The 17464-nt window shown below is 42.9% G+C and overlaps 2 protein-coding genes across 4 annotated transcripts; one reads left to right on the top strand and one right to left on the bottom strand.

Annotated features, from left to right (window-relative positions):
- Window positions 1-1229: 1229 nt before the first annotated feature.
- On the bottom strand, window positions 1230-13989 carry RB195_004982 (uncharacterized protein; the record flags this gene model as incomplete). 3 transcript variants are annotated; one of them, XM_064177235.1, is made up of 15 exons in its annotated part: window positions 1230-1280; window positions 4460-4573; window positions 4655-4755; window positions 4815-4875; window positions 5878-5925; window positions 9518-9677; window positions 9734-9858; window positions 10150-10274; window positions 10334-10451; window positions 11882-11974; window positions 12039-12133; window positions 12191-12332; window positions 12403-12499; window positions 13815-13876; window positions 13942-13989. In XM_064177235.1, the coding sequence occupies 15 exons, from the start codon at window positions 13987-13989 to the stop codon at window positions 1230-1232; spliced, it is 1440 nt and encodes a 479-aa protein (XP_064034358.1). The 3 variants fall into 3 exon arrangements, with proteins under 3 accessions (XP_064034358.1, XP_064034359.1, XP_064034360.1); XM_064177233.1 differs by lacking the exon at window positions 5878-5925; XM_064177234.1 differs by lacking the exon at window positions 5878-5925 and having other exon boundaries at window positions 9737-9858.
- A 1613-nt stretch (window positions 13990-15602) lies between these two features.
- RB195_004981 (uncharacterized protein) lies at window positions 15603-16099 on the top strand (the record flags this gene model as incomplete). Its single annotated transcript, XM_064177232.1, has 3 exons — window positions 15603-15707; window positions 15788-15894; window positions 15976-16099. 3 exons carry the CDS (start codon window positions 15603-15605, stop codon window positions 16097-16099), a joined length of 336 nt encoding a protein of 111 aa, XP_064034357.1.
- Window positions 16100-17464: the final 1365 nt, after the last annotated feature.

The raw sequence follows: 17464 nt of genomic DNA, 5'->3' as shown, positions 1-17464 counted from the left end.
AGCTAATACATGCAGAACCTTATTTTGGAATTTTTTTCTTTATCACAGTCCGCAATTTTGAATCAGTTGGTGGCAACTGACTGTGTTATGTTTGAAATTGTTAGAAATCTTTAAAGAAAGCGTATCACAAAATTTACATGTTAGGGAAACTTTAGAAGAGACGCGAAGTTTGGGTTGTAGATTATGAAAACGAGCGTGGGACCGCTTCCCTCTAATCCTCCTGAAAAACGGTTTGGGAGAAAAAGAAGTACACATCCTGCTGCTCTTAAGTTCTTCGTTGTTGTTTTCTTTTAATTTCTAATTTTTTTCTGGTATTTTCAGAAAAGGCACAAATCAGCCGAGTGAAATTGACAACTTCATTATCATCGACGAAACAAATACTTCTATTCTTCACTTTGAAAATCGTATTTTTGATGTTTCTATTATTGTGACATATGGATACTGTAGAGATATTAAATTTTGTCTAGAAACACAAACTACCATGAGGTACCAGGATTCCATGTGGAATTTTGAGCGAAAAGACGCTTTCTTAAAGGCATCACAGACCCCACGAATCTGAGGCGGTACGGATTTCAGGGATCGTGGATTACGGCTGGCGCGCTCCAATCGAACTCGTTGTTGAAAATAGCGCGGGAACGCTCGAAGCCGAAAGAAAAATGGCCCGAAAGATGCGGCGCGTGCGCAGGGCTGGCGCGCTCCAATCGAACTCGTTGTTGAAAATAGCGCGCCGGAACGCTCGAAGCCGTATCTTCCGGGCCGTTTTTTACGGCAATTAGGAAGAAATGAACGGAATCACACCGATCTCCATAATCTACGATCCCGAATACGAATACTCCACCTGAAATCCGACCCACCTCAGATTCGTGGGGTGATGCCTTTGTGCTATTTTTCCGACTTTTTCTCCCTATATCTGATGTTTTATCATGTTGATTCGTCGCTTAGTCATCGAATTCGGGTCGAGCACATTGAATCTCCACTTATTGCCAGTTTTGTTCTTTCACGCACAAATAAATATTGTAAATGATTTTTGATATCGATTTATCTAGTTGTCTGGACTTTCGTGATCCGATTTTTATCTTGCTACGGATGTGAACAGCGTCAACACCGTCAACACACTGGTAATCATTTATTGAAATTTGTTGACTGCAGGAATTGTAATATCAATATGAATTCAAACTATTATCGAGCTTTTAAAGTATCTCTTCTATTATTAGTGGCCATTCTTATTCTTATTTTTCAACTTGTTCTCGGTACATATGATTGAAACGTTGAACATCTTTCTGAAAGAAAAAAAAACTCGTTTAAAGTTACTGTTTGCTACTTTCTAAGTTCTTGGTAACGATGGTTCTTCATCTTAGGGTTTATTTTCCTCTCATTAAAATCTAATTGTGGCTATATGACATTCTCCTAGCACTCACTCAACCTAGCAATGGTCACTGCTCAACAGGCTTCATGATGTTTAATGTTTGTTTTTATGTTTTTAATTTTTATTTATTTTCACCTTATTTTTATTTATTTTTTATTCTTTTATTTTTAATTTATCTTATTTACTTGTTATATTTTAACTATGAAAAGAGCGTTTTTTAATCCCTCAGTTCCTCCGTGGTCCCTACATTTTCCCTACATCCTAGCATTTCAACATCCTTATAATGACCTCTTTATTATAAATCGCATATACTTCTTCAATGACTTTTTTCTGCTATTTCACTAGGATTCTTCGCTTTTTAAATTTCGCTTTTGACGAGGATTCTCCTCTTTTTAGTTGCTATTTTTATGGTGTTTCCGTCAGGTGGCAGTACTATCAAGTACTGCTCCACTTTTTGAGTGTCACATCGATTTCGGAGCGAAAGGTGTTCGGTGAAGATTTTTGATGTGTGAATCCACAAAGCATCATACCTCATCATCCTAATTTTCGTTCGATTCATGATGTAAGCTTTAAATCTCCCACCACATTCGCACCTCTCATACTCCTTAGTAGGTTCCCGATTCACCGTTGATTGAAAACTTCTGATTTTTGAACTACCAGCTCAGAATTTTGGAAGATTTTTTTCCGTGTCAAAATATCTGATGTTAGTAGTTTAGTAAATTCACTAACATTAATCAATTTACTTAATAATTAATTTTTTTGGCTCCGCTCCCTGCACGATCGATCGGAGGTTCGAGTCCGCCCTAGTGCTCACCAAGCCTTTCATCCCTTCCGGGGTCGATAAATTGGTACCAGACTTGTCTGGGAGGATAAAAGCACTGACTTGACACATCGGCTAGCCACCCCAAATCATTGTATAGGCCAGATACACGTTCGTAAACCTCAAACGATTCTGAACTGAAGTGAACGTGGGGGCGCATCCCAATCGGATTGATTAACGCCAGAAACTTTATCCTTTAATTAATTTCTTATTTCCTCTCCTCTTATGCTTTTCTGATTCTTTGCACTGTTGCTTCCGTCAAACGTCAGCGTACGGTAATCCCAATGATCACCTCTTTTTCATCTCTTCCTTGAGAGATGATCATTGGGATTACCGACCGCTATCAATTTCTAATTTCCGCTATAGAACAATCAAAAATGGATTATTCCCCCATTGAAGGGTGGTTCTCTTCAAAGATGCCGCTCCTGGCAAGCTTTAATAATTTCACTCAGCTGTAAAGATGCTAGATTATTCTAGGCGCGGGATAATTCATACCGAAATTTCTCTTTATCCTTCCTTCAATGGAATCGCAAATTAATAACAATTATGCTTCAACGAGCCAATGTCACTCAATTGTGACCACCTCGCTGAGTTGTTGCTGTCGCTCTGCTACGCCTTACACGCTCCTGTATTTGTACTGTTAAATGGAAAGATGGATTCTACGAGACTCTTCCCTAATTGTATCTCATTTCTCCTGGAAAGGAGTAGTGGTGTCACTGGTTTATAGAGGTGCTTCGTGCAGAACTACAACTCCCGGCTACGATGGCACACATGGACATACCGTTTACATAGACCTCTATGTAAAACATGGAGAACTTTCTACCACATTCTAATATGAAATCTTCTTAGTTGGGGTTTTAAAAAATCGTAGAAAAAACTCTTATTAAAAAATGAATTCATGTTTTTTTTGTTGTGCCGACGAGGTTTTGGTGGAATTTTATTGATAACCTCTTTATCAGAGATCTGAAAATGCTTAAAGAGTTTTTGATGCTATGGTTATCCCATCAAACTTCTCCTCTCCTCGACATCATTCTAAATTCACCACGCAAGAACTCTAAACAGGAAAAAGAAAAGGTTTCACCGAATAACACGGCTGGTGAACCACCACGTTCTCACAGATTGTCACCCAAGGCGAATGAGATCTACATACTGTACAGTGCAATAAGTATTGGTGTCTGGAGAGAGTTAAGGAACTGCATGTGGACAATCTCATGACTCACAGTGTTATGAACGGTATAAAGTCATTGGTAATTGATAAGCACCCATTTCTGTTATACATGGATGGATTGCTGACGAAAATCCAGAGTGCTCCTAATGTCTTCCTAGCAGATTTTTTTTCTCGTAGACTAATATCGTGCACTTGTGCAACTCATTTCCATCATGTTTCTCATTCTTGTGCTGCCTTAATGGCGCCACGCCTTTTACTGAGCAAAGATTCTCTGATGCAGGAATTAAAGGCAGCATACCACGAATCTGAGGTGGTGCGGATTTCAGGTGGAGTATTCGTACACGGGCTCGTAGATTATGGAGACGGGGGTAGTTCCGCTCATCTCTCCTTGCATCACTGCAAACAGCCGCCTCCAGAATGCTGTTTTGTACGACGCCATCTATTGCAACGCTTCACCCCTTGCGCCGCTTCCGCCCTGCGATTCGTCGAAAATCAATTCGGACTGCCCTGATAGGCAGTAAGGGACGCTACGCGTGCAAGGGTGGTGCGCTGCAATAGAAGGTATCGTACAAAACAGCATTCAGGGGCCGGCTGCTTGGAGTTATTCAGGGAGAGTTGAGCGGAACAACCCCGGTCTCCATAATCTACGACTCCGTATACGGATACTCCACCTGTGATCCGGACCATCCCCGATTCGTGGTATGCTGCCTGGCAAGGAGAGAGGAGGAGTTTGATGGAATATGCATAGAGTCAAAATCGGACAAGTTTTAGGCATTTTATAAAGACGATGTTGTTCAAACGCTTCAATCACAAGTAAAGCTTCAGTAAGACCTTGTTGGAACAACAAGAAAACATAAATCTAGTTCGCAATGTCGAGGTTTCAAGAGAGCGCTTAGATATTGGTAAGGTCTCTTTTCCTCTACATGGTACTGTTAGTCAGTTGTTTGAGGAACACTTGACACGGTCTTTTCATGAGCTCCATGTGATTGTAATTGGAGAGAGTAACTTTGAGCATCACAGCGACTATCTGTACTCTGCGCTCGCATGTAATCACTTGTTCCCTCCCGCGTTTATACCTTTTCGTATCGCTAGCACGTGAACTTACATTGTTAATTGCTCCATGCTTTTCCCCCATTTGCAATATTGCTTTATAAATCGATAAGTACTGTTCGAATGTCTGTACAGCAAGGGCACGATATTGACGAAGACTTACAACCGCCTGCAAAAAAAGAGGCTGTGAAAATCTGTTATAGAGATGTAGACAGCGGTCCCATGCTTCTGCTTAGGGTATACTAATCACCTGTTGAACATTGATAGTTAAACCATTTGCAAGATCTTGTAAACACATCTCAAGTGCTACAAACGTGCCGCTTCTACCAACTCCAGCCGAACAGTGAACAACTGCAAATAGGTGTTATTTTATGGAATTTTTGAAAATCTAATAGTTCTCAGTTACCCACCTACTGTTGATTTTCCGCGCACTTTTTGCAGTAATGATATTATCGTTTGAGAACAAGGAGTCTGAAGATTTATGACCTTTATAACTCTTCAAAAAAAGATACTTTGCTTACAATACTCCAATTTTTTGCGCAATTTGAGTGACACAAGATTTAAATAAGGAGACGAGAGTCTGAGATGAGTAGGCATGTTTCGCCACTCAACTTGCTCAAATTTACATCTGAATAATTGGATAATGCATGTGTGGTGGTGTGTGTGATGGTCTGTGAGTGTGGTGGTGTGTGATGGTCACTCTGTGTGGTAGTCTGTCTGTGTTGGGGTCTGTCTTTGTGGTGTGTATGTGGTGTGTGTGTGAGTGGTGTGTGGTATGTGTTGGGTGTATTGTATGTGTGGTGTGCGTGTGATGGAGACTGCGCCCATGGCGTCGAGTTGGTGCTTCTGAGGCACCAGAAAGCCATAAAATGGAGCAAGGGTTTCATTTCGTTAAGGTGTTGCGTCGACTCCAGGGAGCTATGAAATGGAATTGGACGGGCCGGCATCTTTACAATAGCCTGGTTGCTCCTCTCGTGCTACATCTCGCTGATGCCCCGTCCACCACACCTTCCCTACTCATTTCGCCGCGCCCGCAGCTCTTACGATGCGCGAATTAAAATGGAAAGTGTTTGGTGATAGAAGCTGTTTGAAGATTTGAATAAAGATATGTTGTCCAACAAGTTCACATAAGTGAATAGTCGTTTACAAGCGTGAGAGGAGGTGATCATTATCCTTATCTGAATCCTTAAATGGAAACCTCCCATTCATCTCTGGAAATGCAAGAGAAATAGTAATGTCTCGCAGACATCAATCACACCTAAATTCGTATCTCGAAGAGGTGTCTGTTTGCCACTTATACACTTACCCTGTTATATTAATTTTATGAAGAGAACTGATAGAAATGAAGCGATAAAACGGTGCAGAAGGTAGAAGGAAGTTTGGAGAGTATGCACAAGGTTATAACGACTGATCAGTGTCCATTTAAATCTTTAATGCAAATCGTTTAAGTCTTTTGAAGTAGACGAAGATCACCTGGTATTGGTGCAAATCTTGGACATAGGGTTGTTGTGCGTGAAGTTGCTACAGTCGAAAGTTGAAAATGAACTCGTTGAAAGGCATTGTGACGAACACATACTTTTGCGTTGCGAGTGTAATAGACCTGATAGCGCATGAAATGTGTGGAATTATGGGATGTGCGGAGATATATGCATGTTGGTGTTTTTCTGCTCCATTTTTTGTTTTTGTAGTTTTGTTTTGGTATATGTTCCAACTGAATAGAAGGATTTACTCCTTCGTAATTTCCCGATAATATGCACTCAGTTTACCATATTCATATTTCAGAACTTGCTGCTTCATTTTGCTTTTCACTCCTCTTCCTCCCAAATTCCCAAGTTTCCACCGCTCCATCGCGGTGCGAATAGGTTCGAAGGCAGTAGAGAGGCGGAGTGTAGGTGCTCTAAGGCGGTCGTGGAGACTCTAGCTGGAGGAGCAACATCGGTAATTACGCGGAGGCGCGTTGCTCTTAAAGGCAACCCCCCACGAATCTGAGGTGGTACGGATTTCAGGTGGAATATTCGTACACAGGTTTGTAGATTATGGAGAGGGGAGTGATTCCGTCCATTTCTTCCTAATTGCCGTAAAAAACGGCCCGGAAGATGCGGCGGGTGCACAAGGCTGACGCGCTCCTATCGAACTCGTTGTAGGAAATAGCGCACCGGAACGCTCGAAGCCGTTTTTACGGTTATTAGTAATTAGGAAGAACTGGACAGAATCACCCTTTTCTCCACAATCTACGATCCCGTAGACGAATACTCTACCGGAAATCCGTACCACCTCAGATTCGTGGGGTGATGCCTTTAAGGCAGGTCAGCAGCGGTTCGGCGATTTCCGCGGTACCTCCTGTTCCTCACCTCGATTTGCTGCGTCGGTGCCAGAAAAATATAGTCTAGTAATAAGTTAGCTAGGACAAAAAAAGTGGGTGGCGGCGGCCAATCTAATTATACTCGGTTGAAAATGGCGTGAAGCTCGGTGCGCTTGCGTAAACCGCTATAATCGATGCGGTAGACCGTAGCAGTTAGGATTGAGAGAGAAACCTGTTAACACCATTCATTGCTACAGTTCATTGTTGCACCGTGTCTAGCGTGGTCGCCTGCGCAACTGCATCGAGCCTCATGTCGTTTTTACTCGAATATATCAAATCCACACAGTCGAGGAACGAAATAATCAAAGCTTTTGATTGATTTGTTCGAGCTCTGGCCATTGATGTTTCTTCACTAACTAACAACTAACGTTTCGGCGTTATCGTCTTTGACCGAGCTTGGAAAAATCAAACCCATCAATGACTTATCCTCTCAAATGCCTCATTCATTCAGAAGGCATTCAAACGATAGGCAAACTCATAGGACAACACATTGGCTAATACTTATCTTATTGCTTCGAATAGTCCATGTGACTTTTTAGAGGGACCTATCATAGGTGGTATTCCAGCCCCACAAATAGAATTTCCTGGTTGCTATTCCTAAGAAAACTGCTCAGACACGTCCGTGGCCACCTCAATTCAAACAGCTTCTTCGGGCAATTTTGGTGTACGACGTTCGACGGTAAATGTGTCATAGTAGTCCTTTGATGTTAGATCGCTATACGAGCGCTTCAAGCGATGTCGCGATGCAGGCTTTTCATGAACTGCTAACGAGGCACCAGCCATCATTAAACTTATACGGATTGAGCATTAGGTGGAGCATGACACTGGCAAACGAATGTCTAAATTGCTCTTTTTGATGGTCGGGATAATACATAATACTACCGACAACTTAAATGCTTTGCTATGGGACAAACGCTGGCACCCAATATCGTCATTGTCTTCATGTCGAAAGTTGAAAAACCTTTATTTGATCGCAAACCATTGCTCTATTGTCGTTACATAAATGACTGTTGCGTCGTTTGTCTACGCCAAGTTAGAGGCATGCTTCATGTCCTCACTTCTCTTTCTCTTCTTTTGGTTAGCTTTCTTGAATGTGTGAAGGATGAAGGATAAAGTTTTTGGCGTTATTTCCGCTTGGGATGCGCCCCTACGTTCACTTCAATTCAGAATTGTTTGTGATTTACGAACGTATAACTGGCCTTGACAATGACTTGCGGTGGCTAACCGATGTGTCAAGTCAGTGTTTTTATCCTCCCAGACAAGTCTGGTACCAATTCATCGACCGCGGAGGCATGAAAGGCATGGTGAGCGCTAGGGCGGATTCGAACCTCCGATTGGTTAAGTACCCACGTTTGAGGTAAAAATGGGAGGATTTAACCTGGAAGTTTTTGATGCAAAAGATCCAACTCGTTCGATCATTACGCTCGATAATCTTACCGGTGATGAAACGGTGCCTGGCATTTAAGAGCGACTAGCGCAGAAAAAATTGAACTGTGGAACGATAATCTGTACGTGTGGAGCCAGAAGGAATGTGCACATATATTTGCGGAATTTGATATGGAAGACCATGTGGTATCGAAAACCTAGTAGCAGAGACATCATAGTCCATGATCTTGAGGTGCATCCTCAGACCAAAGTGAGAAACTTCATTATAGGTGGTATGTACAGAACGACCGTACGGGTTGCATTGTACAGCCAAGGAAAAAAACATGGTCTTTACAACCTGACCAACAAAAGGCTATATCCGATGTGTATCCGGCTGGGGACTGTTACTCGACAGGCACGATTTCCCTCCCGAAGACCTAATGTCGTGGACCGCAAGAGATTCCATTCTGTTCCTCTTGAATACCTGATTTGCAGTGGAACACGAAGCTGTCTACTCAAGGCGCTCACGTGAGGATGGCGGAGATACCACTAACGAACCTCAAGTGTCAGCTCTTACGTAATTACGACCGACTCTGCACAACCCCCGCTTGCGTGGTTTGCCCATATGGCAGAGAGGGTGCTTGGATCATTACATGAGTGGAGTATTGCATCACATGCAGGTAGTGTAGTTACGATTATATAGGGGAAACGGGAAACCCTCTCTATATTTGAGTCAGGGTGCACGTAGATGGACGCGCAAAACCTAATCTCTCTACCCCTCTCGGAGCCCACCGTTGAATATATCATCAAAACTCCGAAGTAGAGGTATGTACAAGTAGCGTTGCTATCCTTCGAGTCGGTGATCATAGCGCACGAAACACAAGAAGCATTTTGGATAACCACCAAAAGTCCAAAAAATGAACAGGAAGGATGAGCGCAATGCGGTCACAAGCGAACTAGCCTATGTTGAAATCTGTGCGGGTTTTGAGCTACGGGGCGGGGCGTCGGATCCCTATAAAACACCCTTGTGACTCGTAGTTGTGGTACGTGGTGGTCTGTTACGTTAACAAGTCTAGCTAATGAGGTAAGCACTAGCCAATGTGTTGCTGTTTGAGGTTGCCTACCGTTTCGATTCTTTCTCCGATGATGACGTTCGAATGCTTTCTCTCAAGGTAATGAGGCGCTTGCGACGATAAGTCATTGATGGCTTTGGTTTCTCCAGGCTCTGACGAAGGCGACAACTCCGAAACGCTAGCTAACAGTTAATAAAGTAAAATCAGTACCAATCTTGGCTACAGCTCAAACAAATCAGTCAAAAATGTATTCAACATGACAACATTCAAGGAGAGTGGAATATGGGCACTACTAAAATCAATAGCCGTTCACCTCGAAATCGTGCCAATCTCTACAATGAAAATGTGTGATCGTTCGGGACTCTTGTCCATATTCTAATTCAAGCGTAGAGGTGACTAAATTCGTGTCATCCCATTTTTGATCTTTTAATACAACATTAAATTGTCCGTAATTGACCGGAACTTCGAGTTTTCTGAAATTTGACCGCGAAAGATTACGGTATGCGATAGTGTTTTCTAGTAAACTTACGACCCAAAATATTCTGCACATTTACGTTTTCCTTCTTCAATAATTTGACATAACATTACAATACAATAAACGTTTTCTTGCCATATCATTTCCCAGAATGGGAGAATTGTACTGTTCATGGGACCCTGAAATAGACCTGCGGATGGGTCGCCGAAAACTAGCCATCTTCGATTCTACTATTATTTTTTACTATGAACATTACAGCTGTGTCGAAACGACCAGAAGCCTGGTTACAGCTTAAGCGGCTGCGCTCACTCGAGGCCTACTGGTAGTGGAAACCATTGCCCATCTTGTCAGTCTGATTGCAGCGAACGAAGGTCCCACTTCCACTTCAACCGTTGGCTTCACCGCACCGCTTCGAGCGCAGCCGCTTACGCTACTGCAAAAGGCTTCTGGTCGTTTTCACCCGAGTTTACCTGTGTTATAATATATTTGTTTCTGAGTGTAGGGTATTCTACCCGATTAGCGTGAATGTACCCATAACCGGCATCTGGCCGAAGAATATTCAAAAGAACTCTCGTTGAATCAAGACATGGAATGTCTGGAATTCTGCGTTTCAGGAAATAAAATAACGTGTGACGACTATCGAATTTCAAATACTGCTGTAGCGATTTTTTCTTAGATTCTCCGGTGACATAAACGCTTTACAATCACGTAAATCCGGCTTCGGTAGAGCATCGAATTCGTTGCGTAGTTGCTCGAGTGTCGATTGTTCACACTGAAAATTCCTATCATTTTTGATTCTTTTTTTTTGAAATTCCTATCTTAATTCATTTTTGGTTAAAAAAAAATTAATTATACATATTCAAACATACTAGTCCTCGTTAATACGGAAATTTGAAATTCGATTTTTCCTATAATTCCCCATTGTTGTCGACTATGTTAACAAAAAATAGTATATAGTTGGGTCAGTGGGTAGTGGAGAGGATCGAGGGAGAACCTTTGTTAGCACCACTCATCGTTGCAGCTTGCTGTTGTCCCACCTCGATACAAACGGCTACGCTCAACCGCGCTGCTTTGAGTGCGGCCGCTCACGCAACTACACCGTGCTTCACGTCGCTTTGACCCTACTATATTACGGATCTTGGTCGCCAACGGTTATTAAGTCGGAGGAGCCAAAAAAACCTGAGTCCACATCCAATATATTTGTCCTTTCGAGAATAAATGCGATGGGAGTAAAACCATCTGTGACTTTCTTGTCTAATCATCCTGTCCAGTATTATTTACTTGAATTCCTGGCGCAAACTCAATTCGTTCCAGGACCTAATCGCCTTCAGGCACCACCCCACGAATCTGGGGTGGTACTGCTTTCAGATGGGTTATGCCTTAAAAGCATCACCCCACGAATCTGAGGTGGTGCAGATTTCAGGTGGAGTATTCGTATACAGGATGGGAGACTACGGAGAGGGGGGTGATTCCGTACATTTCTTCCTAATTGCCGTAAAAACGGCCCGGAAGATACGGCTTCATTCGTTTTGGCGCACCATTTTGTACAAGAGGTTCGATTGAAGCGCGCCAGTCTTGTGCGGCGCCGCATCTTCCGGCCCGTTTTTTTACGGCAATTAGGAAGAAATGGTCGGAATCACCTCCCTCTCCGTAGTCTCCCATCTCGTATACGAATACTCCACCTGAAATCTGCACCACCAATGGGGTGATGCCTTTAACAGGGTCGTAGATTATTTGGAAGAGGGTGATTCCGTTCATCTCTTCCTAATCGCCGTAAAAAAACAGCCCGGAAGATGAGCGAGCGTTCCGGGACGCTGTTGTCTACGAAAAGTTGCGTTGGAGCGCGCCAGCCCGCATCTTCCGGGCCGTTTTTTTACGGCGATTGGGAAGAGATGAACGGAATCATCTGCTTCCCCACAATCTACGACCTCGTATAGGCATAACCCACCTGAAACCCCTACCACCCCATATTCGTGGGGTGATGCCTTTAATGGTCAAACATATTCAATGCCAGAGCAAGTGTATATGTGTTTCTGCTACATGATGCATTTATCTACGGGCAAATTCATGCTAATGTTTTTTGTTCAACCTAGGCCCATTTATCCCCCAGAGCACACTTATCCAGCCGGACAAATGATATTGGACACTGAAGACGCTGAACGTTATTATAATTCGCTCAGAAAAATGTGTTCAACTAAATACCGTCCATGCGAATTCGCGTAGCCGTTGCACAATTAGATTCATATTCGGATCTTCTTGTGTTGACTGCCTAACACTACCATCATTTGGTGTTAACTAAAAATATCTGCGAAATCACAAAAATTGATTAACTAAACACTTGGATTCTACTAGCACCAACCGCTGTAATGTTATGGGTAGATGTATTTGATGAGACCGAACTCCGTGTATCATCACTTTCTTTTTGTACGCGAAGCCTTTCGTGTTCATCTTTTACTGAAATTTACTATATTGATGTCTTATCCCAAGAGATATGTGACTGTATGGATTCACCTTTTCGTGGTCTGTTGCTCTTAACTCGAGATGAATTGTCCGAATCTGAAGGATCGCTTATTCTTGTCGTCACCTTTGTAGCGGTTCCTGTAGCGGGACGTTGATACAGAGATTGCTTTTTTGCAGGTGGACTCGCAAGGCTCTGAACTTTTCCAAAATCTTTAGTTGTTTTAGAGCGGTTTCTTGTTTCTTCTACGATAGGATGCACCCACAGTTTGCGAACTTATGGCGCATTCTGGCTGTATTGAATGCGAACTGCTATCTGCATATGGAGGTACAAGAGATATTGAAACAACGCGGTCGCTCGGACTGTAAATATGTGGAGGTTGTGCATGAATTCAGCGGTCAAAGGCATGGATTACACAAAGAACGTATGATGTCGATTTGACGCGTCTCGGTAGAGGCAAGTACTGATCTACTCCATCTCTCTGAACCTGCCAACCGGGAAAAACAAAAAAAAAACAAACTTCGTTACGGCTGCTGCTACAGCTATTATAGACTGCTTCTAATAGCGTATAATTACGCAAAAATAACAACTTAAAACTAAAAAAAGAAGAAAAAAAAGTGGTGTTCTGAGGACCATGTCGGTGTCTTCGTCCTACTGATTATCGACCCATTTATCGTAAAATGTGGGAAACAGAGCACCCGTAGTACACTCTTCGCTAAGTTAGTTCACCTGGCAGATGGGTAGCTTCAACGTCATGTTTATTCCAATTAAATCGAATTTATGCTGCACCGTGAAGAATACGAAGTTGTCTTCATGGTAAGGTTCCATGTACCAGTCCAGTGAGCCAGTTCGACACTCAACTAGGCAAATTTTTGACGAACTAATGTGTGGAGGTGCGAAGAAGCAAGTAGTTTCATATTTACTCAGTTCTACTATTTCCACGTACTCTCACCCCGAACTGGTGTGTCTCAGCATTGACCTACAGCTTTTACCCGTCAGAATAAGTCGAGGTGTTTGTGTTGACTAGTTTGCATATCATGACGATCATGTACCACCATTTCTTGACTTCAAATTACCAAAAATGAGCGAGGCAAAAGATATTAATATCCTCGAATGTGAGCTAGAATTGATAAGGTCATCGTGAGATGTCCTCGATTTCTATGTCTGACACCGTAATCAACTGACGGTTGGTCGAACGGGTTCAACTGATAGGACTGATTGCTACAGATCAACGTCTACCAATGTCACAGATAATGACTGATGAACCAGCCGTTATACAGAATGCTTCCGCTAAATTTGGAATGCAAACGCCAGTGACAACTTCCGGTTGCTCTTTACTAGGGTTTGTTGAATAGATCACAAAAAAAGACCGTTCTAAACGTGCTGCTGCCTGGAATATCCCGGTATATATCAGGCTATTGTAAATTGTTCAGAACAAGTGAAATTTGTGAGATTTCTTCGGATCATTGAGAAGCTATCACTATTCAACTTAAACTCTTCACAATTCAACAGCTTTTCATACAACAGCAGCCTTTAGCATGCTCATTTATATGATTTTTCATATCCTTTACTTTACTTGATTTTATGCATTTTTACGCAGATAAGATAGTTACCAGAACTGTGCGACTCTTTTATTTGTCCATAGATTGAAAATGAAGAATTGAGAAGTACACTAACGGTGATTTGACCATCTGCATCTTTGACGCTGAAACACTGCGGCTTGTTATTCGATTGCTCCTCTGAAACGGATGCTATTAATGCGGTAATTAATCTGGAATTGAAGTGAGCAGATCCGACTTCGTACCTGCTTCGGTTTGCTGATCCTTTGCGAACCCCGTACACCAAAGGGCATAACATAAATGGACCCTACCACTTCTGTAATTGTTTTTGCGAGAAAACAGATAAACACTGGTTTTAATATGCTACGATAATACGATTAGAAAAATATACTGACATTCACCCCATTTTCGTTGGACGTGGACTCGTATCTAAAGATACACCTAGCTGCGGGAACCGCTGCCATTGGGATCACTCCGCTAACGCCCCGCGAAATTGAAGCAGGATATAAAGGCTACCTACTTCCTCTGTAGTTTCAGAGCAATAAAAAGAAGCTAGAAAAAAAGCTTCTTTTTTCTAACTTCTTTTTATTGCTCTGAAACTCTTACGAATCTCAGCCATACAAAATACAAATCACAGTAATTAGCAAATAAAGGATGGAAGATGCTCGAATCCAAACAAAAGTTAGGATTTGATTCTGGAATTTGTAAGTTTGATTAAACATCTTAGCAAGTCGGATTTTTTCGATATCTCGATGTTTTCAATGCTCGAATACTTCATGCTTCGACATTCCGATCTAGAGCGACAGAGTCTTGAGGTTATCGTTCTCGTGCTCATCTGTATCCAGAATGAGAGTGGACAGAATGGTGGAGAAGATGGAATTAGTGCAGAAACGCTGAAATTTTTTCCTTTTTGTGGGATTCGTGAAATGAGGAAGATCATCCGTCCAGTGTGGATTAACGAAAAGAGTTATCTGACTTGCTGAGATACGCCGCCATAATTCCACTCCACAAGTCATACATCATGGAACCAAGGAACTACCGAATAGTTTCATCGTTGCGCGTTATGTGTAAGGTCTTTGAATGAATCATCCGTCGATCGGCTTATCAAACATCAGGAAAAAACAACGCGCGACGAGCAAGCCGGCATTCTTCTTGGCCAATCTACGGTTTTCCAGGTGTCCGTCAGAAGAGTGGTCGAAATGTGGCAGCGGTATTCGAAGCCACTGCAGTTAGCCTTTTTGGACTTCGAAGTCGCTTTCGACTCTCCTCATACTCGTCGACGCACTTTACGCCGATAGAGCACCAGTATAGTTCGTTCGCCTACTTGATGACATGCATCGGCGAACAAGCACTGCAGTTTGGACACCAGTCGGTTGTAGCAAACCGTCTGAAGTGACAACTGAAGCAAGACGGCACCCTTCTTGTTCATCTTCGTCATCGACGACTTTATACCAAGAATAGTACTTCAGTGTAGTGATGGTATCATCCTAACACCATCGGGATGATCCTTGATCGATCTTGACTACGCCGACGTTGCTGATATATTTGCGGACTGCAGCACAGCACGAATGTTCGACTTGTTATCGACTCAATTTCGAAGTTAGCCGCACTCTACTGATTACGCATGCGCCATGATAAGTGTAAGTAGATGCGGATCTCTTTGAAACCCTTAAAAGGGAACCAGGGTACGGATAGCCGATCGAACTAGTCGATGAGTTCTATTACTTGTGTTGTATACTGGAGATCAATAGCATCTGCGAGAGTGATACACAGCATATTTGATGATTAGTGATGCGTCAAGCCCTGTTTTACAAAGCGTTTGTGGTCGACTCCCATCGCTCACGAAGTCAAGTTGCGAGTCTAGCTCTCGACTCGCAGCACTAGGATAGCTACTCGCTCTATCCTAATGTACTGGTCGCAGAATTGGACAGCACCTCCAACAGTGACGGCAGAAATCGACTGCACGGAGAGGAAGCTGCTCAAGCGGCTGATTGGCTACTTTTCGCCTACGGTATGCCAAAATGCTACAAGAAAATTACGCTGAAATGAATATGGCGGATGACACATAGAAAGCACCAACATTTGACATAGCCGTCGAAAGTGGCTACAGAAAATCGTCTTGCCTTCCTCGATCAGATTATGAGGAGTCCATCAGATCGCATTGTTCAAAGTTCTCTGACGGATTCAAATTGGAAGAGGTAGTGGTCGAAAGCAGAAAGCCTATGGGGATGTGCTGAAAGGCACTCGGTAGGGATAGACGAGATGTTTTGATATCGCAGGAAATGGAATACTGACGAATGGTTTGAATATGAGCAGACTCTTGCTGAAGATCGAGAAGATTGGGTAGAGCTGTGCTTAAGAACAACAGACCTCGGCGAAGATGCTGGCATTCGCATCAGATGATAATATCACCCCATCGAGTAGTTCAATTCAAGACATTTAGATGCCTCGATATTTTAATGATTTCGATGCGCAAATGTTTTCGATTTTTGATTTCATTTTTGTTTTCGATGCTTGCGATTTTTAATAAAAGTTAAAGGATAAAGTTCCTGACGTTAATCGATCCGCTCGGGATGTGTCCGCAAGTTCACATCAATTCAGAATCGTTTGAGGTTCACCAATCTGTAACTGGCCTATACAATGACTTGCGGTGGCTAGTCGATGTGTAAATCAGTGTTTTTATCCTCCCAGACAAGTCTGGTACCAATTTATCAACCCCGAAGGGATGAAAGGCTTGGTGAGAGCTAGGGCGGATTCGAACCTCCGATCGATCCTGCAGACAGCGGAACCTCTAACCGCTACACTACACTCGCCTCGATTTTTGATAGTTATGATATTTTAATGTTCAATATTTCGGAACATCAGCATCCGAACTGCATCTGTTTTGAGGAGCTGGAGGAACTGATCCATAACCAGTTGCCCTTCTACAAAGTCGGAGACTTCTCGGTTGTATCGTCCTTCGAGTGAAAATACGGCTCAGCTACGATATGGAGAAGCACGTCTCTTATCGGCAGTCAAGGAGGAAAGAAGTCGAAAGGAAGAATAGCTGCGTTCTCGTGGACTGGTTTTCCCAATAGCCTTGGCTATCCTAGGAGGACTGTGGCCTACTACCCCTGTGTGCTGAATGTGCATCGAAGCCGCCCGCGACAAACTTGGATCGAATTTCGGAGGCCACCAAGAGTTCGCTCAAAAGAAGGCCTTCGAAGCTCGATCCGAATGCATCACATATTGAGTAGTTGCGGACAGACACCAACTCCAGGCAAGCTTTGCAGGATTTTTCAAAATAGAGGCGAAAGAAGATTCTGGAAGCAGAACATGAAAGGAGAAGTCTGAAAAGTGTCGCAGGAATCACGCGATCGACATAGTACAATACATCATAATATTCTGTAACAGCTTTGTTGAACGCGGAAGAAATTTGCACCTGTCCCATTGTGGGATATAAAAAATCACGAAGAGGTCGAACCAAAACTGAAATTCGAAATTGACGTGGTACGAAAACCTCAGAGAAGTCGTAGAGTTTGACTTTTAGATTACGTAAACGGGAATGGCCACGCTCAATTCCCCGTAGTGGTCCTAAAAAGTACATTGGAATCGCTTTAGTTCCTATGAAGTTAGAAAGCGCCCTTTTGCACACTCTCTGGCCTCCTCAAATGCCTACTCATTGGTTTCACTTGGTGTTGAGCTGATACCTCATTATTCTCCGACCGCTCGAATGTGGCGCGTGCATAAGGGTGGTGTGTTGGAATTCATTTCGTAGGAAAGAACACC

This window comes from Necator americanus, chromosome I (assembly GCF_031761385.1).
Source record: "Necator americanus strain Aroian chromosome I, whole genome shotgun sequence".
Taxonomy (NCBI): Eukaryota; Metazoa; Nematoda; class Chromadorea; order Rhabditida; family Ancylostomatidae; genus Necator; species Necator americanus.
This window is presented reverse-complemented; position numbering and strand designations above follow the sequence as displayed.